Here is a 16640-nt window from a genome sequence, read left to right as displayed (position 1 = left end):
TAACAACAGGCTAAGTAATCTATACAAGGTGCACATGCCAGAGCAGGCTATCTGGCAACAGTAAATCTAAGTATTAAGCAACTTTTTCATGAAAGGGGGCTCCTATAAACATGTATGGCATAGTTCTTACAATTACAAAACATTAATGCTTTCATACTTGGAAAAACGTATACACACTTCATCCATTGACCACCATTCCTCCTCTTGATAAAAACAGACAGCATTCAGCTGGGGTTGTAAATTTGTAAAACCAAGAAAGAGGCCCATGTCCCAAGGAGACCTGCCACTCGGGGCAGGCTACTTATTGTCATCCTCAAGTTCAATTCAAACAGCTGCAGGAAAGACTGTGGAACATGGGATGCTGGGATCATCGGAGAGCACAGAGTAGGCAACCCCCCACACCCAGGGAAATGTGAACTCCTCCAGGCTGGCCACCGCCGTTGCACCCTGGATGCTCCCGGGCAAGTGTAGTGGCCCATGTCTCCTGAACTGAACACAGAGGTGACAGAGGCCATGAGGAGAGCGCCAGGTTGCTTCTGCAAACATTCTGGGGCTGGGCTCCTACAGCCACTCATCATAGCAAAGCCCCACCAAATACACGCACTTGAGGGCGCGATGTGGCCCAATATACAGCATCTCCAAAGCAGCACTGTCAAAAGATCACACAGAAGAATTAGTATATATGCTGGGAAAAGGTTAGAGAGATAAATGCTGGAGTGACAGCCACGACTGGTAACCTCAAGGGCAGTCTTGATTTCTTGTATGTTTTCATCCATTCTATGACCAGCACTACTTTTATAATCAGATGAAACTCATGAAAAATGGCTATAAAATCTTTCACACACACACACACACACACACACACACACACACACACACAACACTACCTCTGAGATGTTTCAAAGATGTGGCTCAGGTCAGCGTGAAGGTCCTTCGGTGAGCTGGCATTCGCACACAGGAGGGTGCATAGCGAGATCAGGTTAGGCAGTGATAGGGGAAGCTTCAATTCTTGGACCAAGTGCAGGACAATGAGGCCCATTCTCAGTTTGCTCTTCACTGGGCAATCTGCAGGCTGATGATCCCCACCACTCTCCAGAAACAGTGTCATTTTCTTGCCCAAATAATCACACAGGTGTTCCTTCACCTGATCCCAGAGAAAAGGGGAACACAGAACCATGGGGCTGAATCCATCTGAGCTGCCCATCACTGCGCCAAGGCCACATCATCTGGGCAGAGGCCTAGTCCCCAAGGGGCAGGGACAGCTCTTTGAAGGGGCTGTCCCACTACCCTGCCTCTCCACTGAACCCCGAGCATGCCCTTCTCCAGCTTAGCTGCCCGGGGCCTTCGGGAGCTGCCATCAGTAATGCCATCCAGAGACCCTGACATGGTGGAGGGGCTTTCAGATGGGGACCCTGGATGCTTACAAGGGTAAGATGACTGATGTTCAACAGTCATCTCAGATGTGGCCCAAGAAGTGTCTCAAAACTGCCCAGGCCACACACAGTGCAGGTGAAGAGCCAGTGAAGGAGGGTTCTACTCTACCCCTTCTATTCTTCCTGGAGGTCTGGCAAGGAGATGAGACCAGAAGTGGGGGTGGGGCCAGGTGAGAGGTGGGAGAGAAGAGGGGGTGGGGCCAGGTGAGAGGTGGGAGAGAAGAGGGGGTGGGGCCAGGTGAGAAGTGGGAGAGAAGAGGGGGTGGGGCCAGGTGAGAAGTGGGAGAGAAGAGGGGGTGGGGCCAGGTGAGGGGTGGGAGAGAAGAGGGGGTGGGGCCAGGTGAGAAGTGGGAGAGAAGAGGGGGTGGGGCCAGGTGAGGGGTGGGAGAGAAGAGGGGGTGGGGCCAGGTGAGAAGTGGGAGAGAAGAGGGGGTGGGGCCAGGTGAGGGGTGGGAAAGAAGAGGGGGTGGGAACAACCAGGGCAGGAGGAAGAAAATGGGAATGACAAAGAATTTCCAAGAAGTGATATCTGGAGAAAAGAGGCAGAGATAACACCTGTCCCCACCTGCACCTGCCCACTGAGTCAACAGGTCAACTGGCCCCTAGGAGGTGGGTGACTTTGGCTGCCCAGAAGGTAGGGAAGGGAATGGCTATAACTCCTGAAACCCGATACCTCCTTCTCTCCGTACTGCAGGTCACTCCAGGGCTGTTCCTGTCCTTCATAGATCATGGGCATGTGGACGACAGAATAAAACTGGCGAAACTGGCTGAAAAAGTTTTTCAAGTCAATGTCCTTCCAGGAGTGGAGGATGCTGAAGATGCCATCCAGCATGACGTTGGCAGCAAGGCGTTTTCCTCTCACCACGTCTTTCCTTGTCTGGTCCACGAAATGATTCATGACTGCCCGTATCTTCCCAGTGGGCCTCATGCAAATAATGTCATCATACTGATGCCACTCTAGAAGGGAGGGAAAGGACATCAAAACTCCCCTGACCTGGACACTCTGTCCTGAAGGCTGCTCCTGACTGTCAGGAACAGAATGAATGAGCCCCAGGAAGGGAAAAAGAAGGACGATCAGAAAATTGTGGTCAGCGGAAGACAGCACCTGCCTGTCACAGGCAAGCAACATGGGGCCTCGCCTCGTGGGGGAGCATGGCTGTGCTTAGGCCATGTATGTAGACAGCACAGCGAGTACGATGACAGTGAGGTCACACAATTCAGCTGGCCTGAAAGTACTTGGAACTTTCTTGGTTCTTTAGCAAATGTGACGGCTCAGCAAATGTTCATGAGCTCCTTAGAAAATAATTGTGGCCCTGGTGGGTTGGTTCAGTGGATAGAGTGTTCACCTTGGCATATGGATGTCCCAGGCTCAACCCCTGGTCAGGGCACATAAGAGAAGTAACCATCTGCTTCTTCCCCCCACCCTTTTCCCTCTTGTCTCCCACTTGCCCTCCCGCAGCCAGTGGCTCGATTGGTTTGAGCATCAGCCTGGGCACTGAGGACAGCTCCGGCACATCAGCCTCAAGCACTAAAAATAGCTTGGTTGATTCAAGCATTGGCCCAAGATGGCGGTTGCCAGGTAGATCCTGATTGAAGCACATGCAGGAGTCTATCTCCCCTTCTCTCACTTAAAAAAAAAAAAAAGAAAAAAAAAAGACTGCTCAGAGGGTAAACATTTTATACTGAAACTATCACTCACAGTAGCAGGTGAGCTACTTCCTACGTTACCTGGTGCACGTGCCACTGCCCTTCCTATTAGGAGCATTGATGCTCACCCATAAAGGACAGTGTAGGTGACATGGTAGAAGAGAAAGGGGAAGTGTGGCTGCAATCACATGGGGGCGGGGCTGGGCTCCTCAGGGCTTCTTTCAATACCTCATTCCCTGCACCATTTGGAAGGGGTCCAGTTCCCCTCCCCAGTTCCCTCCCCGCCCGACCTATCCCTACTCTGGCACCCCTCTGCGCTCAGCCCCCTTGCTCCCTAGCCTCGTCTTCTCCTTTCTGCCCTCATTATAAATCCCTTTCCTTATTTCCTCTCATAGGTGAGCACTCAGGCTAACCTGGTGAAAACTTCCTTCCAAGCTCAGGTTTATTACACGTGGAGCCAGAGATAGGGGCCAGTGCTGAGCAGAGAGGACCCACCTAGGCGAAGGGAGCCTCTGCTCTTCGGAGAGAAATATCCAGCATTGGGGACCTGGCCCTGCATGTGTGCACTGGGTCGGCAGCCCCGCAGGGACTCACCTCCGGAGCCCAGCAGCGAGGACTTCATGTGCAGGCAGCGGTTGACGTACTCCTTTTCCTTCTGTTGACGTTTGTAGATGAATTCATACTGAACAGAGTCGCTGCTTTGTGCGACCACATACTTGTATGGAATGGGTTTGCCCACGTGCTGCTTGGAAATGACGGTGCTGCCTTCAACGAGAAACCCATGAGGATCTAAGGGTCTGTGAACAAACAGGATACCACCCAATTATTGGGAAATCCTGTTGGAAGTTTTAGTTCTTCTCAAACACAGCCTGGAGTGCAGACCAAGAGCTACATGTCAGTGCTGACCAAGGGGACACTTCTGGAACAAGGTGAGGTTCCCAGACAGAGCCTATGGAAAGTGAGTCATGGGGACACAGGACAAGAGCTTTATGTGGAAGAGCAGCTTGAAATACTCATTTTCCGAAAGTTCAAGGATGTAATGAACTTAGCTAAAAAGTATTGTTTCTTTTTTATTATTATTATTACTATTAAGTGAGAGGCGGGGAGACAGACAGACAGACTCCCACATGCACCCCGACTAGGATCCACCTGGAAACCCGCGTCTGGGGCTGATGCTCTGCCCGTCTGGGGCCATGCTTGTAACCGAGCTATTTCTAGTACCTGAGGTGGAGGCTCCATGGAGCCATCCTCAACACCTGGGGCTGATGAACTCAAACCAATCGAGCCCTGGCTACAGGAAGGGAAGAGAGAGAGAAGGTGGACGGGAGGGGTGGAGAAGCAGATGGTTGCCTCTCCTATGTGCCCTGACTGGGAATTGAACCCCAGACTTCCATACACTTGATGTATAGAAGAGCACACTCAGATGCTCTAACTACTAAGCCAACCGTCCAGGGCCTAAAAAATATTGTTTCAATTGATTTCAAAGATGAGACTCACCAAAGGACTGTTCACAAGCCCTCGGAAACACTCACTTGATAGCATACAACTCGCACACATTACAGTTCCATTTTGGCTTCCCAAGTTCTTCTCCCCCGCGAACAAACACTTTGTGGTGGTTGGAGTCAAACTGGAAGTCTTTGGAAATGATGGCGTGGAAGATCACTGTGACTCCTTCTCCGGGGCTCAAGGGGCTGCAGGGAAGCCACCAGGAATCGACAATTAGACCTGGATCTGTCTACCCAATGATGTACATGCACACACATACAAACATGCGCGCGCACACATGCACAGTACACGCACACACTGCACATATTCACAGACATGTACAAACATGCACATGTGTGCACACACTCATGCACACACAGACTTGCACACGTGCATGTGGCCACATGCGTACACACACAAACCAGCACACATACACACGTGCATGCACACACAAGCATGCACACATACATAATCCTTATTTCTTCACTGTGCATTAACATGCATCCAGCAAAAATCAAGTGAATCACCACTTCAGACACACGGCCAGCCCTGTGTGTAAGAGGGTGGGGACGATCTCCGCACTCTCTAAGTGCTGGGGAAGTGGTGGGAGGGGCTGGCTGGCACTCGGAAACACGCAGCCTCTCTCCTGAGTTCTGTAAGGCCCTTGTTGCCTCTGGGACCCCAGGAACTACATGACTAAGCACTTAAACCAGGCAACAAATTGGGACTGGGACCCTTCCCTCGCCTATCTCCAGAGCAGTGGACAAGAAGGGCAGCCTGGGAATCCCCTCCATGGGGTGGGGTGGGGAGGCACTGTGCCTGTGCCCCCAGGGGCGGGCTGTCCCTATGTCCCCTACGCGCCATGCACACCTTACACCTCACCTCTCTGTAACAGCACACACATCAGCTCCCATGCACACCTTACACCTCACCTCTCTGTAACAGCAAACACATCAGCTCCCATGCACACCTTACACCTCACCTCTCTGTAATGTAACATCTCACATCAGCTCCCATGCACACCTTACACCTCACCTCTCTGTAACAGCACACACATCAGCTCCCATGCACACCTTACACCTCACCTCTCTGTAACAGCACACACATCAGCTCTCTGGTCCTTCTGCTCCTTCTCTTCTTTCCTGGCAGCCACGTGATTCCCGTTATCCCCATCCAGTTTCTTCAGGTGGCTGGGCTTGGTTTTCTGTCCAGAAACAGTGGTCTTGCCCTCGACTTCAGCTTCCTAGGACAAGTGGCCAAATTCCAACCTTTAACACCAGCCTCCAAGTTTGCCTCTGACAGTCTGGGGCACCCACAACAGCCTCCTAGGGTCCCTCGCCCAACCCCTCTGCCTCTCAGGGCACCAGCTTCCCGCTGCTCCCAGAGCAGCTGCCACACTCTACCTCAGGGCCCCTGCATGTGCCATTCCTGTTGCCAGGGCACGTCCCCACCTTTCCCTGTGACTTGCCTCTCACCCATCCAGGTGTCCACTGCAGCAACCCCTTCTTGGAGAGGCTTTGCCCAGCCATGTTCCCTAGGCACCCCCTCTGGTGCCCTTCCAGCACCCCCTGCCCGGCAGCATGTCTCTATCCCCTCTAGAGTACAAGCTCAGAGGCGGGGGGGGGGGCTCACAGCTCCACCCCAGCACCTAACGTAAATGGGGGGGCGGGAACCAAATGAAAGATGAGCCGTGGCGAAACGGGGCCAAAAGGCGTGGACTGTGGGGCAGGTTGCGGGGTGCAGACACCCATCCCCACAGAACAAGACACTACCTGGCAGTACTCTTGGGGTGCTGGGACACTTGCAGGTGGCTGTTTAGATTTCTGAGTCTTACTTTGAACTTCTTTCTCAGCCCTCTTTCCTGCATTCGCTGACTTGGCTGCGACATCAATTGCCTGGAGGAAATTAAGATTCCAAAGCGTCAGGACCAAGAAGACAAAATGAACAGGGAGCCTGTGACTCAAACAGCATAAGGCTCAGCATCACCTCCAGCTCAGAGATGGGGTCAGCTGCTTGGGGTGAAAGGGCGGCTCTTTCCACGGTCTGTTCCCGGGAGCCAGTCCGAGAGGATGGATGCCCTTCCCGGACAGGGAGGTGACATCAGAACCACACCGCGCAGCAAGGCATCCAGGACATGGAAGCCAATCTTGGTCATCACCCCGCCCCCCACAACTCACCCCAGAGGTTGGGGGCCCAGCCTGCTGCCGGCCAGCCTGCAGTTCTTTCTTGGGCTCAGAGCGGTCCCCCTCGGACTCCGGCAGCAGTAGCTCCTGGGCAGTGTCTTCCTTCCCAGGACCACCTTCATGGGCAGAGGCGGCAGAGGCGGCTGGGCTGGCCCACTCCTGGTCCTTCTCTTCTGAGAAGTGCTGATCTCGGGAGGCCGGGCCACCGGGAGATTGTCCTTCCATGGCTGCCTCTGCTTCTCCTGCAGTCTGGCCCTGGAGAGGCCCTCTGCGGTCAGCAGGCATCATGCTGGCGCCCGGGTGAGGGCTCCACTGGCTAGGAGGACCACCCTGCTGAGCTGGGCTTTGGAGCAGGGTTGCTTCTTGGAACTCAGGATATACAAGTGAATCCAGACTAGAGAGGATGGAGGGACAGGGAGGCAGGGACTCCAACCCTGTGGAAGCAGAGGCGTTCTGGTTCTTTCTCTCCTTCTTTCTCTTCCTTTTGCTCTAGGTAGAGGAAGAAACACTAATTTTACTCCTTGGGTATGTTTGACTCTCACCCATGCTTTGCTCCATCTTCCTTTCAATTGGTCAAGAACGTCAAACCTAGCTCCACCAACCCTCCTGACATCCATGGAACCCACCATCTAGTTATCTTGGAAGGAATGAAGTTGAGACACAGAAGGAACGGGAGTGGTGGACAGAGCTCAGGGACAAGCAGCTGAGCAGTGCGGTCAAAGCACAGCTGACAACCTCACATGGAGTTCCTTCCAATGGGACAGCCCTATAAGGATGGTTTTCAGACGTTTGAGAGTGTACTTGAGCCTCTGAAAGTCACTCTTATGCTGTGCGTGCTCTGTCTACTCAACCGAGACGAAAAGAAGGGGACTAATGTGAACAGCCAGAACAGCTCTGTCCACTCTACACAGGCACCCTGAGCCTCATCCAGCAGATCCTTGCTCAAAAGTGAGAGTTCCCAACCTCGGAATCAGAAATGGTGCTTGTAAGAAGCAGATGGGGGCCCTGGCCGGTTGGCTCAGCAGTAGAGCGTCGGCCTGGCGTGCGGGGGGCCCGGGTTCGATTCCCGGCCAGGGCACACAGGAGAAGCACCCATTTGCTTCTCCACCCCCATCCCCTCCTTCCTCTCTGTCTCTCTCTTCCCCTTCCGCAGCCAAGGCTCCATTGGAGCAAAGATGGCCTGGGCACTGGGGATGGCTCCTTGGCCTCTGCCCCAGGCGCTAGAGTGGCTCTGGTCGCAAAAGAGCAACGCCCCGGAGGGGCAGAGCATCGCCCCCTGGTGGGCAGAGCATCGCCCCTGGTGGGCATGCTGGGTGGATCCCGGTCGGGCGCATGCGGGAGTCTGTCTGACTGTCTCTCCCCGTTTCCAGCTTCAGAAATAAAAAAAAAAAAAAAAAAAAAAAAGAAGCAGATGGGGGCCCTGGTCAGTTGGCTCAGTGGTGGAGCGTCGGCCTGGCGTGCGGGAGTCCCAGGTTCGATTCCCGGCCGGGGCACACAACAGAAGTGCCCATCTGCTTCTCCACCCCTCCCCCTCTCCTTCCTCTCTGTCTCTCTCTTCCCCTCCTGCAGCCAAGGCTCCATTGGAGCAAAGATGGCCCAGGCACTGAGGATGGCTCTGTGGCCTCTGCCTCAGGCGCTAGAATGGCTCTGGTTGCAACAGTGCCACGCCCCAGATGGGGAGAGCATTGCCCCCTGGTGGGCGTGCCAGGTGGATCCCGGTCAGGCGCATGCGGGAGTCTGACTGCCTCCCCATTTCCAACCTTCAGAAAAATACAAAAAGAAAAAAAAGAAAGGAAAAAGAAGCAGATGGGACAGAACCTTCTGAGGACCTCACAGGGACAATGCTCTGGAGTATTGATCAGCTCATTAAGTGGGAGTGACCCATAAGTCCCCGAAGGCCAGTGCGGACCCTGCCCTCACCACCTTGAGCTTGCCTGGGTTGAGTCACCTGGGACAGGGCGGCCGGAGAACATGGGGTACCTCTGCACATGGGATGGGTGGCCTTGTTCTGAGATTTCCTCCAACAATCCTGACCGAGCCTCCTGCAGATCTGCCCACAATAATGAGCAGGGGACACAGCCACCCTGGGCAACCTGGGGATGATTTGCAGGCCTGTCTGATCATTGATGCCCACTAGCATCATGGTAGAAAGGGGCTTGAGAAAGGTCATTCACAGAGGTGACATCTCCATGGTTGTACAGATCTCTAAAGGTCTTGCTAACGTGCAGATGGTGACTCGACATGTGTGGGGGCCCCGAGAGTCTGCCTTTCTAAGGAGGTGCTGCCAGTACAGCAGAAGAACAGTGCAGCCCCTTGGAGGTCACCCCTGGAAGTCCAGCCCATGCACCTCAGGTCTGATCTGTCTGGGCATCAGCACTTCCATTCACTTTGTCCCAACAAGTAGCCTGGCTGAAAGACACTGGTCAGACCAGCAGGGGGATCTGTGCAGGGACACAGCCTTCTGTAGAATCTCCTCTTTAGTGCGAAACTACCTGGAATCGAGTTGTTTCCGATTAACACTGATTTATTTACCAGGCAATCTGGAACACTGCTATGAACAAAGAATAAGCAATCAAGACATGTTTCTCCCACGAGGCCAAAAATTTAGAGGGGGTTGACAAACTGAACACAGGCGGTTTTAGTGTATGGGAAGTGCTGATGAGGAAGGCACCTGAGGGCACTGGGAAATCAGAGCCTGGAAGGCTTCCTGGAGGAGATAGCACAGGCTGAGTCTGACAGACACAAATGACGAAGAATTCAGCAGACGCCTGGTCTTGTGCCGCACAAAGACACGGGCTGCCTGGCGCCTTCCTCACTCACCTAGAACAAAAGCCTAAGTGCGGCCCACAGTCCCTGCGTGACTCCACCTGCTCACTGCACTGCCTGGCAGCTCCTGCCATCCTCGTCCTGCCTTGGCCTCAGCTACTAATCCTGCATTTTGTTTTCTGGCTTTATGATGCTGTGTCATTTTAGGGGCCTTGCAGACCCTGGAGGGAGTCCCCTTCCAGGGCTGGCTAATTCCCAGAGATAGCAGACAACTAGCCAGTGAGCCGTCTTCCATATATAAACCCACCCACCCAGAGAGCACACCCCTCTACCTCTTACATTGCCTCTCACACTCTGGGTCCTTATCCACCTGCCCTATCATCCCAGACCCAGGAACCTGAAAACAAGGGAGAGTTCCTATGCCCTGAGCCCACTGCAATGATTCCAAGTAGCCAATCCTAAACGTGCTCAATCTCGGGTGCTCTGCCCCAAAATACAGGCTGGGCCTTGCTGTCCACTATTCCCTGGCTCCCGCTGCGTCCCAACCACCCAGTGCTTCCCTAGGTGGCCTGTGTGGAGTGACCCCTCCTCTTGGGAACTGTGAATAATAAAATTTCTATCAATGGTGCTGACATCTATTTTCATCATTCAGTCACCTCTATAAACTAAATTCCAGGTATAATCAGGACACCTTTTCTCGCCATCTCCTGCCTCAACTTCCCTCTTTCCCAGACACCTCCTCAGTCCACGCCCCTCAGCATACCATCCTGGAGATCCTCTGCAGGACAGCAAAGCCCCGCAGGTGCCACCTGCTTTAAGTCATATCACACACACATGCTCATACACACATCACACACTCACACATATAGACTGATACACACACTCATCTGGACACAAATAAACAGACACATGCACTCACACAGAGTTACACACGCAGAGACACACGCATGCTCATACAGACACACTCAGACACACACACACACCCATGCACATGCATGCAGACACACACAGACATGACACATGTGCTGTTTCCTCTCTCCTCCAGAGCAGAAGTCTGAGAGTCTGCTCTGCTCACTGCTGCATCCAGGGTCCAGAACAATCCCAGCCCCGCAGGTGCCCCATGCTTCCGTTTCGGTAGGTGAACGCCCCTCCACGCGAGTTCTGCAGGCTCCCATGCCTCCTCTCTCACTCAGGCACCCAGTGCCGCTCCTCAGACCTCGCCCCTCGCCATCCGAGCTCAGGCCAACCCAGGCTGGGCCCCTGAAGCACAGTTTGTCTCTGTCCACTCACCTTGCTCTCCCTCCTTCCTATCTCCACTCTGCATGCGACCTGTCAGCTGCCTCAAGACCTTCCACAATAGGATTCAATTCTGCATAGGTTAAGTGCTATTCTCTACATATATTTGTTGGGGATGGCGGTAGACACACCTCACACCTGTCTCACATCCATCAGGCCTGACACACCTAGCACGCGGGGCTCGGGGCTGGAACCTAAACTTTCCCTTGACAAAAATCAAGGCTTATCTATGTAAGTTTTACACATTATATATTCCTCATTATACACTGCTCACAAAAATTAGGGGATCAGGGCCTGACCAGGCAGTGGCTCAGTGGATAGAATGTTGGACTGGGACATGGAGGACCCAGGTTCAAAACCTCAAGGTCACCAGCTTGAGTGCAGGCTCACCAGTTTGAGCACGGGGTTGCTGGCTTGAGAATGAGATCACAGACATGACCCCATGGTCACTGGCTTGAGCCCAAAGGTCACTGGCTTGAAGACCAAGGTTGCTGGCTTGAGCAAGGGGTCACTCGCTCTGTAGCCCCTCAGTCAAGGTATATATGAGAAAGCAATCAATGAACTTAACTAAGGAGCCACAATGAAGAACTGATGCTTCTCAACTCTCTCCCTTCCTGTCTGTCTGTCCCTCTCTCTGACTCTGTCTCTGTCAAAAAAATTTAATAATAATAATAAACATATTCAGGCTGTATTATTTGAAAAAAAAATTAGGGGACCAGGGAACATACACATACTCCAGTACTTTTAGCTTTTTGTCTAGTGCATTTTCACCAATGAAATAAGTTAGTTTTGCATCTCATTTGCATAATCAAACAACTTTCTTTGAATTGTTTGCTTTTCTAAGGTTCTTGATTAATAAAAAAAATCAAGTGCTTCTTTTTTATCACTTCATATTCATTTTGAAATATCCCCCTAATTGGCTCTAGCCGGTTGGCTCAGCGGTAGAGCATTGGCCCAGTGTGTGAAAGTTCGGGGTTAGATTCCCAGTCAGGACACACAGGAGAAGCACCCATATGCTTCTCCACCCCTCCCCCTCTCTTTTCTCTCTCTCTCTCTCTCCTCCCCTCCTGCAGCCAACGCTCCACTGGAGCAAAGTTGGCCCAGGCACTGAGGATGGCTCTATGGCCTCCACCTCAGGCGCTAGAATGGCTCCAGCAGCAACAGAGCGACGCCCCAGATGGGCAGAGCATCGCCCCCTAGTGGGCATGCCAAGTGGATCCTGGTCGGGAGCATACAGGAGTCTGTCTGACTGCCTCCAGCTTGTAACTTTGAAAAAATACAAAATAAAAAAATATCACCTAATTTTTGTGAGCAGTATATATGTACATATGCATGTATTCCTAATTAATGTGGTCTTTAATTTGGCCTATTCTGAAATGAATTTTGCCCAAAAGGCAAAATAAAGGCCACAGGAGTCAGAAATGTGTACAGTAAGAGTAAACACACACCTCTGACTGGGATGCACCTAGACAGTGGACACTGAGGGTGGGGATGGTTAGGAGGAGACCCCAACAGTTGGGTGATGTCCATGTTGAAAGTGAATGGTGGGGGCCCTGGCCTGTTGGCTCAGCGGTAGAGTGGTTTTTTTTGGTTGTTTTTTTTTTTTTGTATTTTTCTGAAGCTGGAAACGGGGAGAGACAGTCAGACAGACTCCCGCATGCGCCCGACCGGGATCTACCCGGCACGCCCACCAGGGGTGACGCTCTGCCCACCAGGGGCGATGCTCTGTCCCTCCAGGGCATCGCTCTGTTGCCACCAGAGCCAATCTAGCACCTGGGGCAGAGGCCAAGGAGCCATCCTCAGCGCCTGGGCCATCTTTGCTCCAATGGAGCCTCGCTGTGGGAGGGGAAGAGAGAGACAGAGAGGAAGGAGAGGGGGAGGGGTGGAGAAGCAGATGGGCGCTTCTCCTGTGTGCCCTGGCCGGGAATTGAACCCAGGACTTCTGCACGCCAGGCCGACGCTCTACCACTGAATCAACCGGCCAGCGCCTAAGAGCTTTTATTTTATTTTATAATTTTTTTTTTTGTATTTTTCTGAAGCTGGAAACGGGGAGAGACAGTCAGACAGACTCCCGCATGCGCCCAACCGGGATCCACCCGGCACACCCACCAGGGGCGACGCTCTGCCCACCAGGGGGCAATGCTCTGCCCCTCCGGGGCATCGCTCTGCGCGACCAGAGCCACTCTAGCGCCTGGGGCAGAGGCCAAGGAGCCATCCCCAGCGCCCGGGCCATCTTTGCTCCAATGAAGCCTCGGCTGCGGGAGGGGAAGAGAGAGACAGAGAGGAAGGAGGGGGGCGGTGGAGAAGCAAATGGGCGCTTCTCCTATGTGCCCTGGCCGGGAATCGAACCCGGGACTTCTGCACGCCAGGCCGACGCTCTACCGCTGAGCCAACCAGCCAGGGCCCTAAGAGCTTTTAATATAGGGAGTGACTCACCCTTTGCTAAAAAATATTTCTATGGAAAGCCAAATATTCTCTCTATATCTTTCCTATACAGTCTGCCCTTCATGTGTTCTGATCATATTATATGAGGCTTTTAGTTCTTTTAAGACTTTTTTGAGAGCTAAATGTAGTAATCTTTTTTTAAATTTATTTAGACAATTTAACAGGGTGACATTGGTCAGCCAAAATACATATTTAGAGAAAACATCTTCACATCATTTGAGTAATCGATTATGGTATATATCCATCACCTAAAGTCAAATCATCTTCTGTCACTCTATATTTTTGTTTCTCTTTAAGTCCCTCCACTTCCCCTCACCCCCCTCCCTTACCTTCCCCCTGGTAACCACTGCACTTTTATCTATGTCCATGAGTCTTAATTTTGTGTCCCACCTATGTCTGGAATCATACAGTTCTTAGCTTTCTCTGATGTACTAATTTCACTCAGTATAATGTTATCAAGGACCACCCATGTCGTTGTAAATGATCCGATGTCATCATTTCTTATGGCTGAGTAGCATTCCATAGTATGTATGTACCATATCTTCTTTATCCAATCCTCTATTGAAGGATATTTCGGTTGTTTCCATGTCTTGGCCACTGTGAACAATGCTGCAGTGAACATGGGGGTGCATGTGTCTTTACATACCAATGGTTTTGACTTTTGGGGGTATATACCCAGTATATAACATTACTGGGTCAGATGGTAATGTTATTCTTAATTTTTTGAGGAACTATACTTTCTTCCATAATGGTTGTACTACTTTACATTCTCACCAACAGTGGATGAGGGTTCCTTTTTCTCCACAGCCTCTCCAACACTTGTTGTTACTTGTCTTGTTGATAATAGCTAATCTAACAGGTGTGAGACGATATCTCATTGTAGTTTTTATTTGCATTTCTCAAATAACTAGTGAAGATGAGCATTTTTACATATATCTGTTGGCCATTTGTATTACTTCTTGGGAGAAGTGTTTGTTCATGTCTTTTTCCCATTTTTTATTGGATTGTTTTGTTTGTTGCTGAGTTTTGTGAGTCCTTTGAATATTTTGAAAATATCATCTCTCATTTAGTTGGCTGTTTGTTTTGTTGTCAGTTTCTTTTGCTGAGCAAAAGCTTCTTAGTCTGATGTAGTCCCATTCATTTATCTTTGCCTTTACTTCCCTTCCTTTGGAGTCAAATTCATAAAATGTTCTTTACGGCCAAGGTCCATGAGTTTAGTACCTATGTTTCCTTCTATGTAATTTATTGTTTCAGGTCTTATATTTAGGTCTTTGATCCATTTTGAATTAATTTTTGTGCAAGGAGATAAACTGTAGTCAGGTTTCATTCTTTTGCATGTGGCTTTCCAATTTTCCCAGCACCGTTAATTGAAGAGGCTTTCTTTTCTCCATTGTGTGTTTTTGGCCCCTTTATCAAAGATGATTTGACCGTATATATCTGGTTTTATTTCTGGGTTCTCTATTCTGTTCCATTAGTCTGTGTGTCTATTTTTTTGATAATACCATGCTGTTTTGATTATCGTGGCTCTGTAGTATAGTTTGAAGTCAGGTATTGTAATGCCTCCAGCTTCATTTTTTTTCCTTAGGATTACTTTGGTTATTTAAGGGTTTTTTTTGTTTTGTTTTGTTTTGGTTTTTTTATTTAAGGTTTTTTACAGTTACATATAAACCTGATTTTTGTTCCACTTCTTTAAAAAATGACATTGGAATTTTGGTGGGAATTGCATTAAATTTGTATATTGCCTTGGGTAATATGGCCATTTTAACTATATTTATTCTTCCTATCCATGAACAAGGAATATTTTTCCATTTCATTGTATCTTTTTCAATTTCCTTTAATAATGCTTTGTAGGCCCTGGCCGGTTGGCTCAGTGGTTGAGCGTCGGCCTGGTGTGCAGGAGTCCCGGGTTCGATTCCCGGCCAGGGCACACAGGAGAAGCGCCTATCTGCTTCTCCACTCCTCCCCCTCTCCTTCCTCTCTGTCTCTCTCTTCCCCTCCCGCAACCAAGGCTCCATTGGAGCAAAGTTGGCCCGGGTGCTGAGGATGGCTCTGTGGCCTCTGCCTCAGGCGCTAGAATGGCTCTGGATGCAACAGAGCGACGCCCCAGAGGGGCAGAGCATCACCCCCTGGTGGGCATGCCGGGTGGATCCTGGTTGGGCGCATGCGGGAGTCTGTCTGACTGCCTTCCCGTTTCTAGCTTCGGAAAAATGCAAAAAAATAAATAAATAAATAAATAAATAAATAATGCTTTGTAGTTTTCAGTATATAGGTCCTTTACTTTCTTTGTTATGTTTATTCCTAGGGTTTTTTTTTGTTGTTGTTGCAACTGTAAAGGGGATTATTTTTTTTAGTTCTTTTTCTGAGGTTTCATTGTTAGCATATAAGAAAGCAATAGACTTCTGTATATTAATTTTGTATCCTGTGACCTTACTGTATTGGTTTATTGTTTCTAATACCCTTTCTGTGGAGTCTTTGGGGTTTCCTATATACAGGATCATATTATCTGCAAAAAGTGAAACTTTTACTTCTTCTTTCCCAATGTGAATGCCTTTTCTTTCTCTTGTCTGATTGCTCTGGCTAGAACTTCCAGCACTACGTCGAATAGGAGTAAAGAGAGTGGGCAGACTTGTCTTGTTCCTGATTTTAGAAGAAAAGTTTTCAGTTTTTTACCATTTAGTATGATGTTCGTTGTAAATGGCCTGTATTATGTTGAGGTATTTTCCTTCTATACCCATTTTGTTGAGTGTTTTAAACATAAAGTATGCTGTATTTTATCGAATGCTTTTACTGCATCTATTCGTAGTATCATATGGTTTTTGTTCTTTGTTTTGTTGATATGGTGTATTACGTTATTCATTTTACATATGTTGAACCATCCTTGTGTTTCTGGGATGAATCCCACTTGGTCATGATGAATAATTTTTTTTGATGTGTTGTATTCAATTTGCTAGGATTTTTGCATCTGTATTATTATAGATATTGGTCTGTCGTTTTCTTTTGTGTTGTCCTTAACAGGTTTTGGTATGAGGGTTATGTTGGCCTCATAAAATGTGTTTGGAAGTATTGCTTCTTCAATTTTTTGGAAGACTTTGAGAAGGATAAGAACCAACTCTTCTTTGAATGTTTGGTAGAATTCACTAGTATAGCCATCAGGCCCCAGATTTTTTTTATTCTTGGAGAGGTTTTTTTTGTTTTTTGTGAGAAAGACAGAGAGAGTCAGAGAGAGGGACAGACAGGAAGGGAGAGAGACGAGAAACATCAATCCTTTGTTGCAGTTCCTTAGTTGTTCATTGATTGCTTTCTCATATATGCCTTGGCCGTGGGCCTTCAGCAGACCAAGTGACCCCTTGCTCAAGCCAGAGACCTTGGGCTCAAGCTGGTGAGC

At 49.9% G+C, this 16640-nt stretch overlaps 1 protein-coding gene across 1 annotated transcript in view; it reads right to left on the bottom strand.

Annotated features, from left to right (window-relative positions):
• Positions 1-16640, bottom strand: part of RNF213 (ring finger protein 213) — a 125759-nt gene that overhangs the window by 85072 nt on the left and 24047 nt on the right. The window contains 7 exon segments of the mRNA XM_066381485.1: positions 888-1144; positions 2107-2390; positions 3675-3877; positions 4613-4771; positions 5651-5808; positions 6338-6460; positions 6743-7237. Coding sequence (XP_066237582.1) covers positions 888-1144; positions 2107-2390; positions 3675-3877; positions 4613-4771; positions 5651-5808; positions 6338-6460; positions 6743-7237 — 1679 coding nt within the window.

This window comes from Saccopteryx leptura, chromosome 4 (genome assembly GCF_036850995.1).
Source record: "Saccopteryx leptura isolate mSacLep1 chromosome 4, mSacLep1_pri_phased_curated, whole genome shotgun sequence".
NCBI classification, from domain to species: Eukaryota; Metazoa; Chordata; class Mammalia; order Chiroptera; family Emballonuridae; genus Saccopteryx; species Saccopteryx leptura.
The sequence above is the reverse complement of the archived record's forward strand: the minus strand, read 5'-3'. Positions and strand labels throughout refer to the sequence as shown.